General features: G+C 43.7%; 1 protein-coding gene and 1 pseudogene across 2 annotated transcripts in view; one reads left to right on the plus strand and one right to left on the minus strand.

Annotated features, from left to right (window-relative positions):
* Positions 1-2,669: 2,669 nt before the first annotated feature.
* On the minus strand, positions 2,670-3,224 carry LOC101837739 (annotated as a pseudogene).
* A 9,980-nt stretch (positions 3,225-13,204) lies between these two features.
* Ctps1 (CTP synthase 1) overlaps positions 13,205-17,152 on the plus strand; it is a 32,299-nt gene continuing 28,351 nt past the window's right edge. The window contains exons 1-2 of one of the 2 annotated variants that reach the window (XM_005083835.4): positions 13,205-13,337; positions 16,911-17,089. In XM_005083835.4, coding sequence (XP_005083892.1) covers positions 16,924-17,089 — 166 coding nt within the window. In that variant the 5' untranslated portion in view covers positions 13,205-13,337; positions 16,911-16,923. Of the gene's footprint in view, positions 13,338-16,130; positions 16,234-16,910; positions 17,090-17,152 lie in introns of those variants that run through there. The other variant, XM_013123435.3, reaches the window with a different exon arrangement.

The following is a 17,152-nucleotide window of genomic DNA, read 5'->3' on the forward strand; positions in this document are numbered from 1 at the left end:
ACAAACAAACAAATGGGTTGGAGAGATGGCTCAGCAGTTAAGAGCACTCCTTCCTCTTGCAGAGGACCCAGGTTCAGTTCCCAGAACCTACATGGTGGCTTACAACCTTCCAGGGATTTCAGCTTTCCTTTCTGATCTTTGTGGGCACCAAGGACACTCATGGTGTACATACACACATGCAGGCTAAACACATAAAATTAAATAAATAAATCTAAAAATTAAAACAAAGAAACAAACAAAATACCCCCAAAACGAAAGCAAAAAGAATGCTGTTTCCAGAGCTTGCCATATTGGAAGAGGGTACCGTTTGGCTAGGGGGCCACTGTTGGGCTGGGGTCTGTTGTATAAGGAATATAGTTTTATGTAGACTGCACACTTGGGGTGGTTCTGGAGGACTTGTGAAAGTTGTGGGGTAGCTTTACCTACCTTTCCTGCAGCTATGGAGAGAAAAGAAAGCATTTTTGTCCCTTGGTCTAGAAAGTAGAAATCCATTTATAATTCCTCATGTTGTGCACGCTGGGATGGAAGGATGGAGAGGTCCAGCAGATCAGAGCAGAGCTACTTACTGCCTCCAATATCTGCTGTCAGGCTGAGAGCTGACAGGATGGACTCGCAGGCGAGGGGTAATTAAGTAGCCTAGGCTTGTGGGTGGTCCCAGGCAGGGATGGTCCTCTTTCTCATATTTTTTAGCCCGAGTCAGAACATATGATGTAAAAATATTCATGTTTGTATTTCCCCATTTCTTTTCATGAGGTCGCATCAACAAGTAGTCATACTTTCACTAAAAACAATGATTCCAAGAAATTAGAAATGTCTCCCCATGCCTGGGATGTAATAGAAGTACCTATAGAATATTTGCCAACTAAGAATCTACTATTGACATTTTTTAAAGAGAGGGTCTAATGCCACCTAGGCTATGAACTTGATACATATCCAAGAATGATATCAAACTTGTAATCCTTCTGCCTCTACCTCCTAAGTGTTGGGATTACAGGTTTATGTTAGGGATTAAAGCTATGGCTTCCTGCATGCTAAGTAAGAGCTCTACCAAAGAGCCACATCTCCAGTTCCAACAACATGCTTTTATAAAGTGGCTTTTCTTTCTCTTTTACTACATTTCCCATTAAGTGCGTTGAATTATGAGCACATGATTATACTGTATGGTCATAGACTCTGTCAGTGTACATTATTATAGGCCCCACACAGGATAGATATTTCTGCCAGGTTATTCTCACATCTCATAGTGCTCTCTTCAAAGAGCATCAATTAACTTAGGTGGATATAAGTTCACCCACCTGACTAATGGCTGATTATGGGCCTTCTGCATTTAGCCGGAATACAGAACGGCTTCCTCCATGTAACTCTCAGAGTTAACATTGGGTCCAGTGCCCCTCATTAACCCAGCTTCCTAGAGGAATAGCAGCAGATACTTTATGCCTGTCCCCAGCAAGCCAGCATCAGAGTGTGGGCCACCTTTACTTTCCGTGAAGCTGCTTTGTCAGACCTTCACTTGGTGGCATTGCCATCAGCTTTTATCCCAAGTCATTATGAGGAACAGGTCAGTGACTCTTTCCTCTCCATGAAGACTATAGGGGAAAGTTAATTTCTGAGGTCAGTGGAAGGGATAATCGTCTTTTATTCAGTAATCATTTCCTGAGCGCCTATTTTATTTATGAGGTGCTGTGGCTAGACTTACAAATGCAGTAGTGAAGACACAACTCAACTCTCCAGTTATTTCATCAACTATTATACTTTTGGTAACTGTTACTACAAGAAATCAGAGGAACTTAAGGATGATAGAAAGGGAACCCAAGATCCAATGAGGGGTTTAGAAAGTTATGTTTCTTCTGAATAGTTACTGAATGTTTGCTACTTATTCACTTTGACTTCTAGAAAACTTAAAAAGTTGAAAAGCTAAGAAGTTAAGCTTGTAATTCACCCCTGAAAAAGTCTGTGCTCTAATTTCATTTCTGAACTTCCTTGTTTGTGAAATAACTATTTACTAAAAGCCTACTGTGTGCTGAGCCCAGAAAGACACTGAGCAAACAAAAGAAATAAATAGGTCTTTGACCTCTTAGAGCCAATAAACAAGCAGAAGATGTGGATGAAGAAGCGAATTATTATAGGAAGGTGACCAAATACTGTGTTCGGGACACATAGACAGCACAAGTATCAATGATGAGTACCACTGGAAGAAGCTCCTTGGTGCAGTTGTCAGGACTGGGCTGGGGCTCTGTTATTCCTTCTCAGCCTCCATCTCAGCATCAAGGAAACTCAGGCATAGGATGTGCTCATAGCAATTTAAACATTTTTAAAAGCCGCACATGTATATGTTTATTCATTTGCCTACCACACTAGGCAGTTTTACAAGGGTTCTGGGCATTGAACTTGGGTCCTCATGTTTGCAAGGCAAGTGTTTTTACTGGTTTTATCTTTAATGCAATGAGATATCACTAAAAAGTAAAGTTCTTTGGAACGCAAAGGTATCTCTGTGATTTTAAGGCCAAGCTGGTCTACCCAGCAACTATATATCTATATCCAGTATGAATATATATGCATATATATGTATATATATATATATTCAGAAGTAAGTTCTTACCACCATTTGGTGGGGATTTATTCGTGAGTGCTGATGGCAAATACTATCCAAGAGATCAGATGGGAAAGGTGTGGCAAGGGAGCCTGTGAAGTTTCTGGGACCAAAGTAATCTCTTAATGGAGGAGACATGTGCTCTGGGGATCCTGTTAACATCGTCAGCCATTCACCACTGTCAAGATAAGCTTGTCATGGTGAATGCATACACTGTGGTTCTCATACTCTTGACACCAACATCTCCATTTACTCCACATCACAAAGTGTGACAAGGACATGACAGACTTCAGGACCCATGACAGTACCATTCTCTTTGTCAAATACCTGAAGGTCTCAGGTTCCTAACCATTATTCTTTGCTACAGTCCACAGCATGGGCAGTAGGTGCTCAAGTCCAGAATCTTCTTATTGGTCTCTTTGCTCTTTGGGCTCATTAGAACCTTGGTTACCTTGGCATTGGAGTGGTTCTGACCCAGAGTCCTCATCAAGTCCCCACACTGGGTGTACAGGATCTTATTGTCTGTTCAGTCCAGAAGCTAGAAAACCTTCTTGAATTCTATGGTTTGATCCTTAGTGAAGTCACAAATTTTACTGTTCAGCATTGTAGGACTTTTTCTCTCATATTTTACACACACACACACACACACACACACACACACAAAGAGAGCACTTTAAATTCTTTGTGGTCAAAGAGATTATGATCTGTGAATTCACTAAATAGGTAAACAAATGAACTCAGATGAGGAGACCTAATTTGACACTCATATTATGACAACATGCAGTCAACAAGAAAGGCTATATATGCATTCACAGGGTTTACTTTAATGGATAAACAAGAAACTGGGAATAGTGGTTGTCTCTGAGCAGAAACTGGGACCTGGGGCACAGGTGTGGCCTTTACAAACGTGCCTTCCTTTTTGTCTTCTGAATTTTGTGTCATGTATATGCTTTTTTAAAAACTCTATTATAATTTTAGAATATTCTCAATCTATAAAAGCTGACAACATATTTGATAATAGCTGTTGTCTTTCTCCTGCTTTGTCTCTCACTGAGGTAATCTGTGAGATTGCTGGACAGAGTGACCACATGGTGATGTGAGAGTCCAGGAAAGGTTCCATGCTGGTCAGGATGAGGACAGATGGATGATCCAAAGGGAATGACATGCTTGCCTTGGGAAGTCATTTGTATTCACTGCAGTCTGGTCTTCATAATCTAGTGCAGTGGTTCTCAACATTCCTAATGCTAACCCTTTAATACAGTTCCTCAAGTGGTGACTCCCCAGCCATAAAATTGTTTTTGTTGCTACATCATAGCTATATTTTTGCTAGTTATGAATCACAATGTGAACATCGGTTTCCCAATGGTCTTATGTGAACCCTGATAATGGGGGTATTTCATTTACACTCACTCCATTTTGATCTTCATCTATAAGATAGTGATAATGGTGGTGTTTTCATTAGAGGGTACTAGTGAGAAAGATGTTAGATCCTGCTTATTAAAAGGTGAACAAGATTGTACCTGATAAATAAATGGAGGCAAAGAAAGGTTAAGTAACCTCAAAGAGATTCCAATCTGGGTAGAGGAGACAGACAAGTAAATAAGCAATGCCAGCACACTGTGACAAACACCTCAGGCATCACCCAGTAAGCTGAGGATGCGTGGGAGGGATGCTGTCTTAAGCAAGTCCTCTGGGAACATGGCCTGAGGTGGAGCTCTGGTGTCAGTGAATGACCGGAGTGCTGGAGGGCTCAGCGCCTTTACAGCACGCCTGGAAACCTTGGGTGGAGTTCTGTGTATAAAGTTTTTGAATGCACAACCACCAAAATGAATTCAAAGTCAAATGGCATTAATCTAAGATAGCTTTTGACAGTGGGCACCTGTGTTGTATCACGTGATTTTTTAACCACAGCCTTGGTTCTAGACATACAGTGTACACTCACTTTGCACTGTCTGTGCAAAACCAGTGACTGCTGCCTGAAACACCTTGGTTCAGATGTAAATCTGTTACATGCTATGAACTACACAGAGGACATGCTGAGTTTTCTGCCGATTTTATAGTCTAGTAGTTTAATGACAGAAAACACTTTCCAAATTTTCCTGCCATCGTTTCTTAGCATCAAATTTGTATATATTTGGATTGTATTTTATTAGAATGGGATGCATATGGGTTGACAGAGAGCTCTTCTGTTATAGAGGAAGCCCTGGGCTCAGTGCACATTATCAGGCAAAACAAGCCCGGTGACCCATGTCTTTAATCCTCTAATTTGGGAAGAGGAAGTAGCAGGATCAGAAGTTCAAGCTTGTCCTTACTTAAAAAATGGAAAAGAATGTTTGGTTAAGAAATTATTTGGGCCGGGTGGTGGTGGCACATACCTTTAATCCCTAATCTGTGATTTAGGAGGCAGAGGCAGAAGATCTCTGTGAGTTTGAGACCAGCCTGGTCTACAACTGCTAGTTCCGGGACAGCCTCCAAAGTCACAGAGAAACTCTGTCTTGAAACCCCTCCCCCAAAAGAAAAGAAAAGAAAGGAAAAGAAAAGAAAAGAAAAGAAATTGTTGTTCTGGGGACTGGAGAGATGGCTCAGTGTTTAAGGGCACTGGCTAAGAGGACCTGAGTTCACTTCCCAGCAACCATATGGTGGCACAACCTCTTCTGGCCTTCAGGGATGCATGTAGAACACTCATACATAAAATATAAATAAAATTTATAAAAATTTTTGTTTGGGTTGCTGATTTGATTTTAATTTCTTAAGAATAATTAAATGACTTTTGACTTGAGATTAGGACAGATTTCCAGCAATTTCTGAAGTAGCTATAAACATAGTTCTGACATTTCCCATTACACAGTTATTTAGTATTCTTATCACTGATGATTATAAAATAAAATTCATCAATTCTGGAAAACCTTGAAAATACCCTATGTCTTGCAAGTATTCAATCAAGATTGTGTGTGTGTGTGTGTGTGTGTGTGTGCGCGCGTGCGTGCGTGCGTGTTTGTGTGTTCATTTGTTCGGCACATGTGGAGACTAAGAGGCCAAAGGCTGATGTTAGAATGTCTTCTTCAAATGTTTCTTCAGCTTAATTTTTCAGACAGGGTCTCTCACTGAACCAGGAGCTTGCCTTTTTGGCTAGGCTTTCTGGCTGGTCAATAAGCCCTTGAGATCTACCTGTCTCTGGCTCCTGGTGCTGAGATTACAGGTGTCTGCTGTCTTGTCCATCTTTTCATGTAGGTGCTGGGGATTCAAACTCAGGCTTGTGCAGGAAGCACTTTGTTCACTGAACCATCTTCCCAATGACATAACTCTTTAAAAATAAGCAAGCCACTCATTTCAGTAGTATGCAAATTGCCTTCATGTTTTAAACATACATTCTAATGTTTCATATATGTAATTATCTTAAATTTCTTTGTGATCTATTATCATTAAATGTTTGGTTTATATATCTATATGCCCAGGGTTACTTCTTAGGTGAAAAGGGGTTGTGGGTAGAAAATGTTTCCTGTTCTAGGCTAAAGCCCGTAGAGGAGTGAGGGGAACAACACAGGGCCAGGAAGAAGCTAAGCAATATGTATGTTTCAGTTAGGGACTGGCAAGCTTTGGCCTTTATACCAGTTCTGTACTACTGCAAAGAAAGTCTTATTGAAACAGTTTGCTTGGGACAAGCCACACTTACTTCATTATGCATTGGGGGATATTCTTTTTCACTGTGTGAAGATGTGTCACCATGATTGGCTTAATAAAAACCTAAAAAGCTGATAGCTAGGCAGGAGGTATAGCGGGGACTTCTGGACAGAGAGAACTCTGGGAAGAAGAAAGGAAGAGTTACCAGATTGATGTGGAGGAAGGAGGATAGGTAAAATGGAGATGAGATAATTAGCACATGGAAGAATGTAGATTAAAAAAATATGGGTTAATTTAAGTTATAAGAGCTAGTGGGACAAACCTAAGTTATAGGCTGAGCTTTTATAATTACTAGTAAGTCTCTATGTCATTACTGGGAAGCTGATGGTCCCTATGAAAAAGTCCAACTACAAATGATGTCCAATGTGGGGGCACATATTTCCACATAAGACCTGAGAAAGCTTAAAAGAAGGTTCCAAACACACAAAAATGGAGACAATGTAGCTTCCTAGTCCTGCAGTCTCTCATGCAGGTCATGGTACAGAGATGTGTACCAGCACACCATGAACTAAGCTGCGTGGTGTTTTAAGGTTTTGTTCATATGGAGAGGAAATGTCACAGATACATAGTAAAGATTGATTCAGACAGAAAAAAAACTCTAAACAGGTTACAGTGTGTTTAAAAACGTGCATAGGCTTAAAAAAGAAAAGAAAATGGGTATAGACAGTCATAGAAAAAAGTTTACAAATAATAAGATAAAGTCTGTAAAGATAAAATAAAATAATATAAAAAGATAAGCCACATAAAGATGGAAAATACAGAGTCTGGATCCTATATGGTGTCTTGTTGATTTTGAATTTTGGAATGCTAATGAACAGAGATTGACAGCCCCTAAGAGACATTGGATTATGGAAGGTACTGCTGAATTAAACCAGCCTAGATACTTTAGGAATGCCTTAACTTTAAAATGGAAGTCAGAAGATGTATTGCTCTGGGAATTGTTTTTGTTTCCACAGAAAATTAAAGGCTGTGGATTTGTTCAAGGTTAAAGAGGATTGCGTTTGATTGGGGAAGATCCCCTGAAAACCCTGGCTATAGACAAACAAACCAAATCTAGAAAAACTAGAATATAGGTGATATATATTTTATCTGGTCAAACATAAAACAAAACAATCATCTTTGGCTGGCTTATGTACAACACATACTCCATACTTGCGTTAGTGCAGATATATATGTTAGCTTTAAAAGCTTGTGTACCTTTAGAGCAAGGAGAACATACACCAGTGAAAATGGATGGCCCAGGTGATCCAGTCCCTTAAGAGTGCCTCTGTTGCAGTTTCTTTCCATTTCTAGATCCAGAACAGTTTCAAGGCTGATGGCTGAGATGGTCCAACCTCATAGACTACTCCAGAGAGGACTACAGATAAGCCTTGCACTTTCCCATTGCACAGAGACTGGACAACAAATGTCATGGCTAGTTTTCCCAGGACTTGACCATTATCCCAATTTTCTCAGGGTCCTCAAGAGATGTCATTGTCTCCAGACAAGAGAAAACAGTCTAGAGAATACAATGCCCATATTCCCAAGAGGTGGGGTGAGTGGTTTTTGGTCATTCAATCGGTTATGGATGTTTGTCATCATTTGGGGGTGTTGGTTACAAGCTGTTTTTGGTCATCCTCAGAGAGAAAGCTAAACAAAGGAGATTAGATTCGAGGATCTCTTTCAAAAAAGAAAAAGGGGGGATATAGCATAAAAATGATAGGATAAATGGTGGATTGCTGAGTCTACTTTTGAACAACCACTAGTCTCAAATATTTTACATTGGTATGAAATTTTTTTTTCAAGACAGGTTCTCTGCATTGTTTTGGAGGCTGTCCTGGAACTCTCTCTGTAGACCAGGCTGGCCTTGAACTCAAGGAGATCCGCCTGCCTCAGCCTCCCAAGTGCTAGGATTAAAGGCGTGTGCCATTAATGTTTAAGTTATTGTATCTATGCAGCACATTTAACAATGTAATGTAAATTCCTAGTCCTTGAAAGTTTTTGTTTTGGGGTTTTTTTTTGTTTTTTGTTTTTTCGAGACAGGGTTTCTCTGTATTGTTTTGGAGGCTGTCCTGGAACTTGCTCTGTAGACCAGGCTGGCCTCGAACTCATAGAGATCCGCCTGCCTCTGCCTCCCAAGTGCTGGGATTAAATGCGTGCGCCACCAACGCCCGGCTCTTGAAAGTTATTATTACAAATTATTTAGGATAATAAAGAAATGAGGGTTAGTAGTTAGTCACCTATAACAATCAAACTTACAGCATGTTAAATATGCTTTCAAGGTCAGAGACATATTTTAGATATATGGTCTTGAAACACTTCAAAGACCTACAGAATATTGCCTTTAAAATGTTATAGTTACATAAGGCTTTTCTTGATAGTGAGACACATCTGCTCCTGGCAGCATCAATTTACTTCAAAAACAGATGAGGGGCATCAAAGAACCTTCATATAGAGTTTGCTTTCTTTGTGGCAAAAGCTAGCCATTTGGACAAGAAACTGCCCTTGCCTCAACTGACAACAGTATTCTGTCCAAACTGGACGAATAGGACACAAAAGAAAGCGACTGTCAAAGTTTGCCATGACAAAGTAGTACAGTCCTTCAAAGTTCCTCCTTTACAGAAAAGTCTGTCAGATATTCTAGGCACATAGGCTGAAGATGGATGCCCTGATGCTGCAGAGAAACCTTGGGGTAACTGTCCAGGCATTCAGATGTCTCTGTCCTTTCCATAGTTTTGCGAGTTGCTTGCTTCACACTTCCTGTTTACTCAAGTAACATTTTATCCTTCTTGGATCTCTGATGGAGATGAAGACTAGATATAGTTTTCCTTATTACCAAATTCAGAAAAGACTTTCATACAAGAGATGTTTTATAAGGTTGAGAAGCATAAAAGCTTAAGTTGTTTATCTAAAAGGATGTTTTAAGATCTAAAAAGGTATTTCTAGGATGTTAATACAAAATTATGACAAAAATATCTTAGATCTAAAACTTTGTACTAAGATAGGATAGATAATTAGATAATGGATTATTTTCTCTAAACTTGCCAAATGAACTGGATATTGTAAAAGTAATTCTTACCTCAGAGGTTTTTTTTTTTTTTTTTTGGTTTTTCGAGACAGGGTTTCTCTGTATTGTTTTGGAGGCTGTCCTGGAACTCACTCTGTAGACCAGGCTGGCCTTGAACTCACCTGCCTCTGCCTCCCAGTGCTGGGATTAAAGGCATGTGCCATCAATGCCCAGCAAGACCTTTTTTATTTAGACAAAAACGGGAAAATGTTGTGGAGTATTCCTTTATACTATGTGAAAATGTGTCACTGTGATTGGTTTAATAAAAAGCTAAACAGGGGGCTGGAGAGATGGCTCAGTGGTTAAGAGCATTGACTGTTCTTCCAGAGTTCCTGAGTTCAATTCCCAGCAACCACATGGTGGCTCACAACCACCGTGAATGAGATCTGGTGCCCTCTGTTGGCACGCAGAAGATTGTATACATAATAAATAAAATATCAAAAAAAAAAAGCTAAATATCCAGGAGGCTTATCAGGGACTTCTGGACAGAGAGAGCTCTGGGAAGAAGGCAAGCAGAATCCCAGCCAGAAAGAGAGTAAGCAGGATGGGGAGAACAGAGCAAAGGTAACCAAGTCACATAAAAGAACATAGATTGCCGGGCGTTGGTGGTGCACCCCTTTAATCCCAGCACTCGGGAGGCAGAGGCAGGTGGATCTCTGTGAGTTCAAAGAGCAGCCTGGTCTAAAAAGCAAGTTCGAGGACAGCCTCCAAAACAATAGAGACACCCTGTCTCAAAAAACCAAAAAAAAAAAAAAAAAAAAAAAGAACATAGATGAAAACATATGGGTTAATTTAAGTTATAAGAGCTAGTTAGAAACTCAGCTAAGGCTGAGTTTCATAATTAATAATAAGTCTCCATGTATTTTTTTGTGAGCTGGCAGCCCAGAGAAAAATCTGGATACAATTATGTATTATCTGTTTTTGTGCTATGTAGTTAGAGCTCAGTTGTTTATCTCACATCAAGTTCCTGCCTTCTACAGAAAGTTTGCCTTGACCTCATTCTCTGAGGAGCTGTCAACTGTGAAAGGTATCACAAAGAGCCAGGCATAGTCAGAGGGCAAGGTGCCTAGCTGACTCAGGACTGCCCTAGGAGGGAATTACTAATGATGTTCAGAACAAGTCCAGGCTGGGAATAGAAACCCCAGAGTTGTCATTTTGAAGATTATTATTTGGAAGACGAATTTTAGATGGAGACTTTTTGAATGAGCCCTGCGGCAGACCAGTATTCATGGGTCAAGAAGAGAATCTAGGGAGATCCAGAAGGAGACGCCTATAAAATTAGAAAAAAAATTGAATGCCTTTCCTAGAAGCCAAGGGAAGAACATTTCAGGGAGGGAATGACCAACTGGGACATACAGATGTCACTGTAGGGGGCTGGTTGGGACATACTATGGCTACACACAGATGCTCAAGTCTGTAAGTTTAGGGAAACAAGCTGTCCAGGTACATGTGCATTCACACATGTGTATCCACTCCACATACACATTGTCTTCCTTTGGGGCCTCAGAAGAGTTGGGATTAGAGTCAGCATCGAGGTTCAGAGAAAAGGTTTGGAAACAGGAACTTGATTTTTGACAAAACCTTTTTGGTAGAATTACAGAACATGAGCTGGACTGGAGACATGGCCTCAAAGGCTATGGCTTACAACCAAAAAACGTCAAGAGTTCTGTTCACAGACCATGAATAATGGTTGATTAGAACTCGTACAAGGAGGGGGGGAAAACTCAGAGAGGGCTAGTATCAACATTTTTCATGAATTTTGCTGAGAAGTGACAGAAATGAGTGAACCAGAGATGGATGTAGATCCCCAAACAGGGGCTCTGGGTTAACATGGGAGAAACTCTAACATTTCTGCATAGGGGCAGTGGAAAGAGAAGACTGATAATGTAGGCAGGAGACATCCCAGACATTGCTGAGCTGACAAGCTTATGTGGCACCTGGAGCAGTAAGGAGAGCTGATCTCTCCAGTGCAGTCTCCTGTCCTCAGGAGACAATGCTTGCCTCTAAACATAAAAGCAGGCTGACAGACCAAATTCTTCTGGTGGCTTCCACTTCCTTGGTGAAATGGGAAGCTGCGAGAGACTCCGGGAAGGAGACTGGAAAGGAGTGAAAGGGTTCCCCAGAAGAGTGGCCGGGCAAGGGGTTCGTTTTCGTACCTCTTGTAGAAGCTTCTTGGTGCTCAACAGTTTGGGTATACTGGCAGGTTCAGAGCACACTGCTGGTTCAGATTTGGAATAATCCAGACGTCTCTGAGAACAGTCCCTATGGAGGTCTCCTAACTGGTTTCTTGGAATTCTACCTGTTTTGAGCCATTTTCCTGTAAAACCAGTGTGGTCATGGCAGGCATACCTTCTCTTTAACTTCAGTGCAGACAGAAAAAAGGGGTAAATTGCTTCTAAGGAAGGTGTACAAGTCTGACTTTCCGTGGAAACCCTTGTGCTGTGTTTGTGGTGAAGGGTATTAAAACCCACATTGATTTATAGTCCCTTCCTTCCTTCCTTCCTTCCTTCCTTCCTTCCTTCCATCCATCCTTCCTTGGTTTTTCAAGACAGGTTTTCTCTGTAGATTTTGGAGGCTGTCCTGGAACTCTCTTTGAAAACCAGGTTGGTCTCGAACTCACAGAGATCCGCCTGCCTCTGTCTCTCGAATGCTGGGATTAAAGACTTGAGTCACCACTGCCAGGCTTGATTTATATATTTTTTTTTTTTGCTTTTTCGAGACAGGGTTTCTCTGTATTGTTTTGGAGGCTGTCCTGGAACTTGCTCTGTAGACCAGGCTGGCCTCGAACTCACAGAGTCTGCCTGCCTCTGCTGGGATTAAAGGCGTGTGCCACCAACGCCTGATGATTTATACACTCTTCAAAACACAAAACGCTGCGGTTCTCAACCCATGGGTCGCGACCCCTTGAGGGTCCAAGGACCACGGGTGTCACCTAAGACCATCCATTAGAAAACAGATATTTACATTACGATTCATAACATTAGCAAGCTTGCAGTTATGAAGTAGTAAAGAAAATGATTTTATGGCTGGAGGTTACCACAACATTAGGTATTAAAGGGTAGCAGCATTAGGAAGGTTGAGAAAAACTGCCTCCGAGGTTTCTACAGCTTTCCACTCTCCTTAGGGGAATAAAACCTTTCATCTATAGTGTTCTGTAGGGAGCTGCCTTCCCAACCTCACTAGCCTGCTCTGTTCGCTCTCGGGGCCTCGCCTGGCGTCTGCCCACAGGCCTTTTTTTTCCTGCCTCATTTTCGACTCCTACTTCCCCTCTCTGTCCTTGCCTGTCAAGCACCGTCGTCTCTGCTTCAGCCCTTTCTGTCCCAATGCCACACACGAGCTCACCGCCCGCTGAACACGACCTCCCCCAGTCCCAAGCATTTCAAGAGGAGGCATCTGTAAGAACCCCTTTTAGTTGTTAGGAGCGGGCCCATTGCCTCCCTACAGCCTCGGGCGTCCACGCCACGGAGTGCGCGAAGCCCCGGGAACATGGGCGCCCGGCACTAGTCTCGTGACCGTTGTTCTAAAGCAGCCACCGTCAGGGCACGTTGTGAGGAAAGGTAGGCTGACTAGGAGGAGCTGAAGCCGAGAGGCCGGGCCTGAGGGGAAGGAGGGGGAGATGAAGCGGTACAGGGAGGAGGCCGCGCGCGGCGAGACCGCGAGACGACAGGCGGACGGCCAGAGCGCCCACCGGCTGTTGCGGGACGAGGCGAAGTGTGCCGGGTAGACCTGAGTCCCACGGCAGCCTCCAAACCTGGGGCGAGGCGGCCGGCAAAAGCCAGCGCATCCGAGGCCCACCCGCAGCGGCCACAGAGCACGCCCGCGGGGAAGGGGAGGCGGGACGCCCCACGCATGCGCGCCCTAGCCCCGCCCCTCCCCGCCCTCTGCGTGCGCACCGCCTCGAGCCCGCCTCTCAGAAAGACTGCTGGCGCATGCGGCCCGGCGGAGCAGTCGCTGCCCGAGCCTCACCGCGCCCGCGTCGGCCTGCCTGTCGCTGACGCGAGACTCTGAAGCCGGCCTCAGGTAGGCTGACTTCAGGGATCCCGGAGGAACGGCTCCCGGTGCAGGAGCCTGTGGCGCCGACACAGCCTCGGCGCGGACGGTCACGCCGCCGGGGTGATAAACGCTTCTCCTCACCAATCATGGGAGAGGCGTCCGGGCGTCCTGCCCAATGGGCTGCATCTCTAACGGGAGTGGGGCGGGCAGTCTCGGAACGCGAGGTGCCGGCTCCCGCGCGCGGGCCGCGTGGCCCGGCTTTGGAGAGGGGGCCGGCCCGGGAGGCCCGGGCAGCCGGGCTTGGTGTGGTGGCGAGCGCCGAGGCCCGCCGCGGAGGGGCCTCCCTGAGCCTCAGCCTGTGGTGGGGCCGGGCTGGCGGCCTGGTGAATCCTTCCTGCCCTACCCTGCGGGAGGAGGGGGCTTGCAGGCTCGCTGGGCCTCACGGGCCAGGCCGCCCGTCGCTGTCGCCCTTTGCAATCCGGGGCGAAGATGCTGGCGTTCTGGAGTTCGTCTACGTCAGCGTGGCTCACTTACGTCCACACTCATTATTTTGAATCCTCAGCACCCCGATGCGAACCCAGGCATCAGGCGCCTCAGGGGGCCGGCTTGAGATCTTAGCACATTGGCGGTGGAGTCTGAGCTTAGTTCCACAACTTAAATTTTTTTTTTTAAAGCTTTCAGGTTTCTCATCTTTGAATTTCTCTGGTGTGTCATGATCTACATTGATCCCGTACTTGAAAATCTTCTGTGTCTTGTCATCTTGCGGAAAAAGTTCAGCGTGGACATTCAACTTTGCCCCACCCATTCCTTTGCCCCCATCTTCCTTGCTTGGTGCATCCTCTGGGCTCACTTGTTTGTTCACTCTTTGCCGTTCTTGAGCTTGGTTCAGTCAGTCAGCCTTTAAGGCCCATTGCAAGGCAGGTTTCAAAACAAGAGTGCCTGGGTCCTCCCTGACTCCGGGGTCATCCCTCCCTGCCATCTGAAGGGCCCCAGTAGGTTACTTGGTCTTGGCACTGAAAGATGGGCTTTTTCATTTCCGTTTTAGGGCCTTGGGGTGTTCTTGCTTCCCTCCCTCAAACCCTGTTACTTATTTCTAAATGGTTTGACTGGAGTGCTAGCAGTATGAAGTGTAGACCCTTCCCGGACTTATTTTTGTGGTGCCCCCAGCATGTGAGTAGGTAGTCTGTAAATGTTAGGGAACGGGGCCTCTCCAACTGGATCTTTGTGGTGGTTGGGATATTTTTTGCCAGTCACTGTGAGAGAGTGCCAGAAACTTCTCTAGAGAGAGAGGTTCACTCTCTGAATAAAGCTGGGTCAAGATGAGGAGATTCGTGGAGTAGTAACCTGTTCCGAAGTCATTCGGAGTGGCTGAGGAGTTTGTAGGAACATCAGAAATTTACTCAGTGTGTCTAGTCTATAGGCTTAGTAAGGTATGCCAGGTTAGGACATCTAAAATATATCCAAATTTGATATATATGCACTAATAAGGAACCATTCAGTAATGAAGTAGTGAGTACTTCTTCCAAATAATCTTTTAATTTGAGGAAGCTGTGTGCTGTATACTCTTTTGGCGTTTACAATCTGTATTAATGTACGTAACACTCCTGAAGGTCGTGGGTTAGAGATTAGTCAGCATTTCTTTTGATTTTTCTGCACATAGGGTCTCTCTGTATGTAGAACAGAGTGTCTTCAAACTTGGGACAGCCCTCTGTCCTCTTCCCAAGTGCCCTTTGCAGGCACCACACCCAGTCAGATCCTTTCTGGAAAATCCGATTGCATTTTGCAGAAACATTTCTTGAAACATTACAGCAGAGGATAGAAAAAGCAGGATAGCATTCCTTGCTCTTTGAGGGGAAAGGTATTTCAAGCATTATGATTTCCTTGTCGTGTGTTCATTCTTGTTCCTGGGAGGAGTGAGCCTGGGAAATGCTTCCAGGAGAACTTAGCTTTCCTTGTTCCTTGGTTTATTTTTGTTTTAATTTGACTTCACACAGAGGGTTTCTTTTTTTTTTTCTTTCATTTTTTTATTTAAATTAGAAACAGGCTTGCTTCACATGTCAATCCCAGCTCCCTCTCCCTCCCCTCCTTCTTTGCGGGGGGCCCGCAAGGCCCCTAACCCCTCTCCCAATCCCCATTCTGATCCCCAGGGAGGGTGACGCCCTCCATGGGGGAATCTCCACATTCTGTCATTTCATTCAGGGCAGGGCCTAGGCCCTCTGCCTAGAGTCCAGGCTGAGAGAGCACCCCTCATTGTGGGATGGGCACCCAAAGTCCATTTTGCCAGGGATAAATACTACCCAAGGCCCCATAGATTGCCTAGGCCTCCTTACTGACACCCACATTCAGGGGGTCTGGATCAGTCCCATGCTGACCTCCCAGCCATCAGTCTGGGGTCCAAGAGCTCCCCCTTGTTCAGGTCAGCTGTCTCTGTGGGTTTTACCAGTCTGGTCTTGACCCATTTGCTCATCAGTCCTCCCTTTCTGTCACTGGATTCCAGGAGTTCAGTTCAGTGTTTAGCTGTAGGTGTCTGCCTCTGCTTCCATCATTCACTGGATGAAGTTTCTGTTTCTCAGACTCTCTAGCAGTGGTATTGTAGGGTGGCACTCCCCTGATCCATGTCTAAAATACATATATGAGAGAGTACATGCCATGTTTGTCTTTTTGTGACTGTGTTACCTCACTCAGGATGGTTTCTTCTAGTGCCATCCATTTGCCTGCAAATTTCAAGATTTCATTGTTTTTTTTTTTTTTTCCACTGACTAGTACTCCATTGTGTAAATGTACCACATTTTCTCTATCCACTCCTCAGTTGAGGGCCATCTAGGTTGCTTCCAGGTTCTGGCTATTACAAAGAATGCTGCTATGAACATAGTGGAACACACAGAGGGTTTCTAAAGGAGGAAAGTGTCTTCTCTATGCTAAAGTAAGCATTTCCTGCCACTTGGTGACTGCATTTTCTCTTTGGTGACATTTGGGTTTCTGGATCAAGGTGGTCTCCCAAGCTGGGGAGTGGTGATGAATAAATCTTTTGCTATGTCACTATCTCATTGCTTGTTGATGCTCTTTTCACTTCACTCTGCTGTTCTTGCATTCATCTTACTTGTCAAGTGTTTCTTTTACTACCTACCATACCTTACTACTTTCTGGGATTAATGTGATCTCTGTGTGCTTCACACTGGGTAATTTCACAAGTTCCATTTCCTTCAGCCTCTGTCATCTCTTTAGAGCATACCTGGGAGAGACTGCTGCCAAGAAGCAATTTACTAAAATACAGATGAGAACTACATGTAATTGAAGGAACTGGAGGTTTTGTATGGCTTCTTTTAAGTGCTTATCAGTTCTTTCCTGTTGGTCAGTCTTCTAGAACTTAGAGGAGGTTTGTTCTCTGTATGTGATAGTTTAGCCAAAAACATTCTTTCAAGGAGAATTGGGATGCTCTTTCAAGATTGTGACTTCCCCCTCCTTCCAAGGGGAAATAATGAGACACTTGCCTGGTATCTCAGTATTTGGCAATGATACTGGCTAACTAGCTATAAAGCTTTATTTGTAAGATGTATGCAAATAAGAATGTGTGTGTTTATATGTAAATTTCCCTTCTAGGTTAAAAAGGAAAATGAAGTACATTCTAGTTACTGGTGGTGTTATATCAGGAATTGGAAAAGGAGTCATTGCCAGTAGTGTGGGCACAATACTCAAGTCATGTGGCTTACATGTAACATCAATTAAAATTGACCCCTACATTAACATTGATGCAGGAACATTCTCTCCTTATGAGCATGGTAAGCAAACTGCGTATTTCTCTCTTTTCTAAATAGTAACTGTCTGTGGAAGAACATGCTAGC

Source organism: Mesocricetus auratus, unplaced genomic scaffold (assembly GCF_017639785.1).
Source record: "Mesocricetus auratus isolate SY011 unplaced genomic scaffold, BCM_Maur_2.0 Super-Scaffold_100014, whole genome shotgun sequence".
Classification (NCBI taxonomy): Eukaryota; Metazoa; Chordata; class Mammalia; order Rodentia; family Cricetidae; genus Mesocricetus; species Mesocricetus auratus.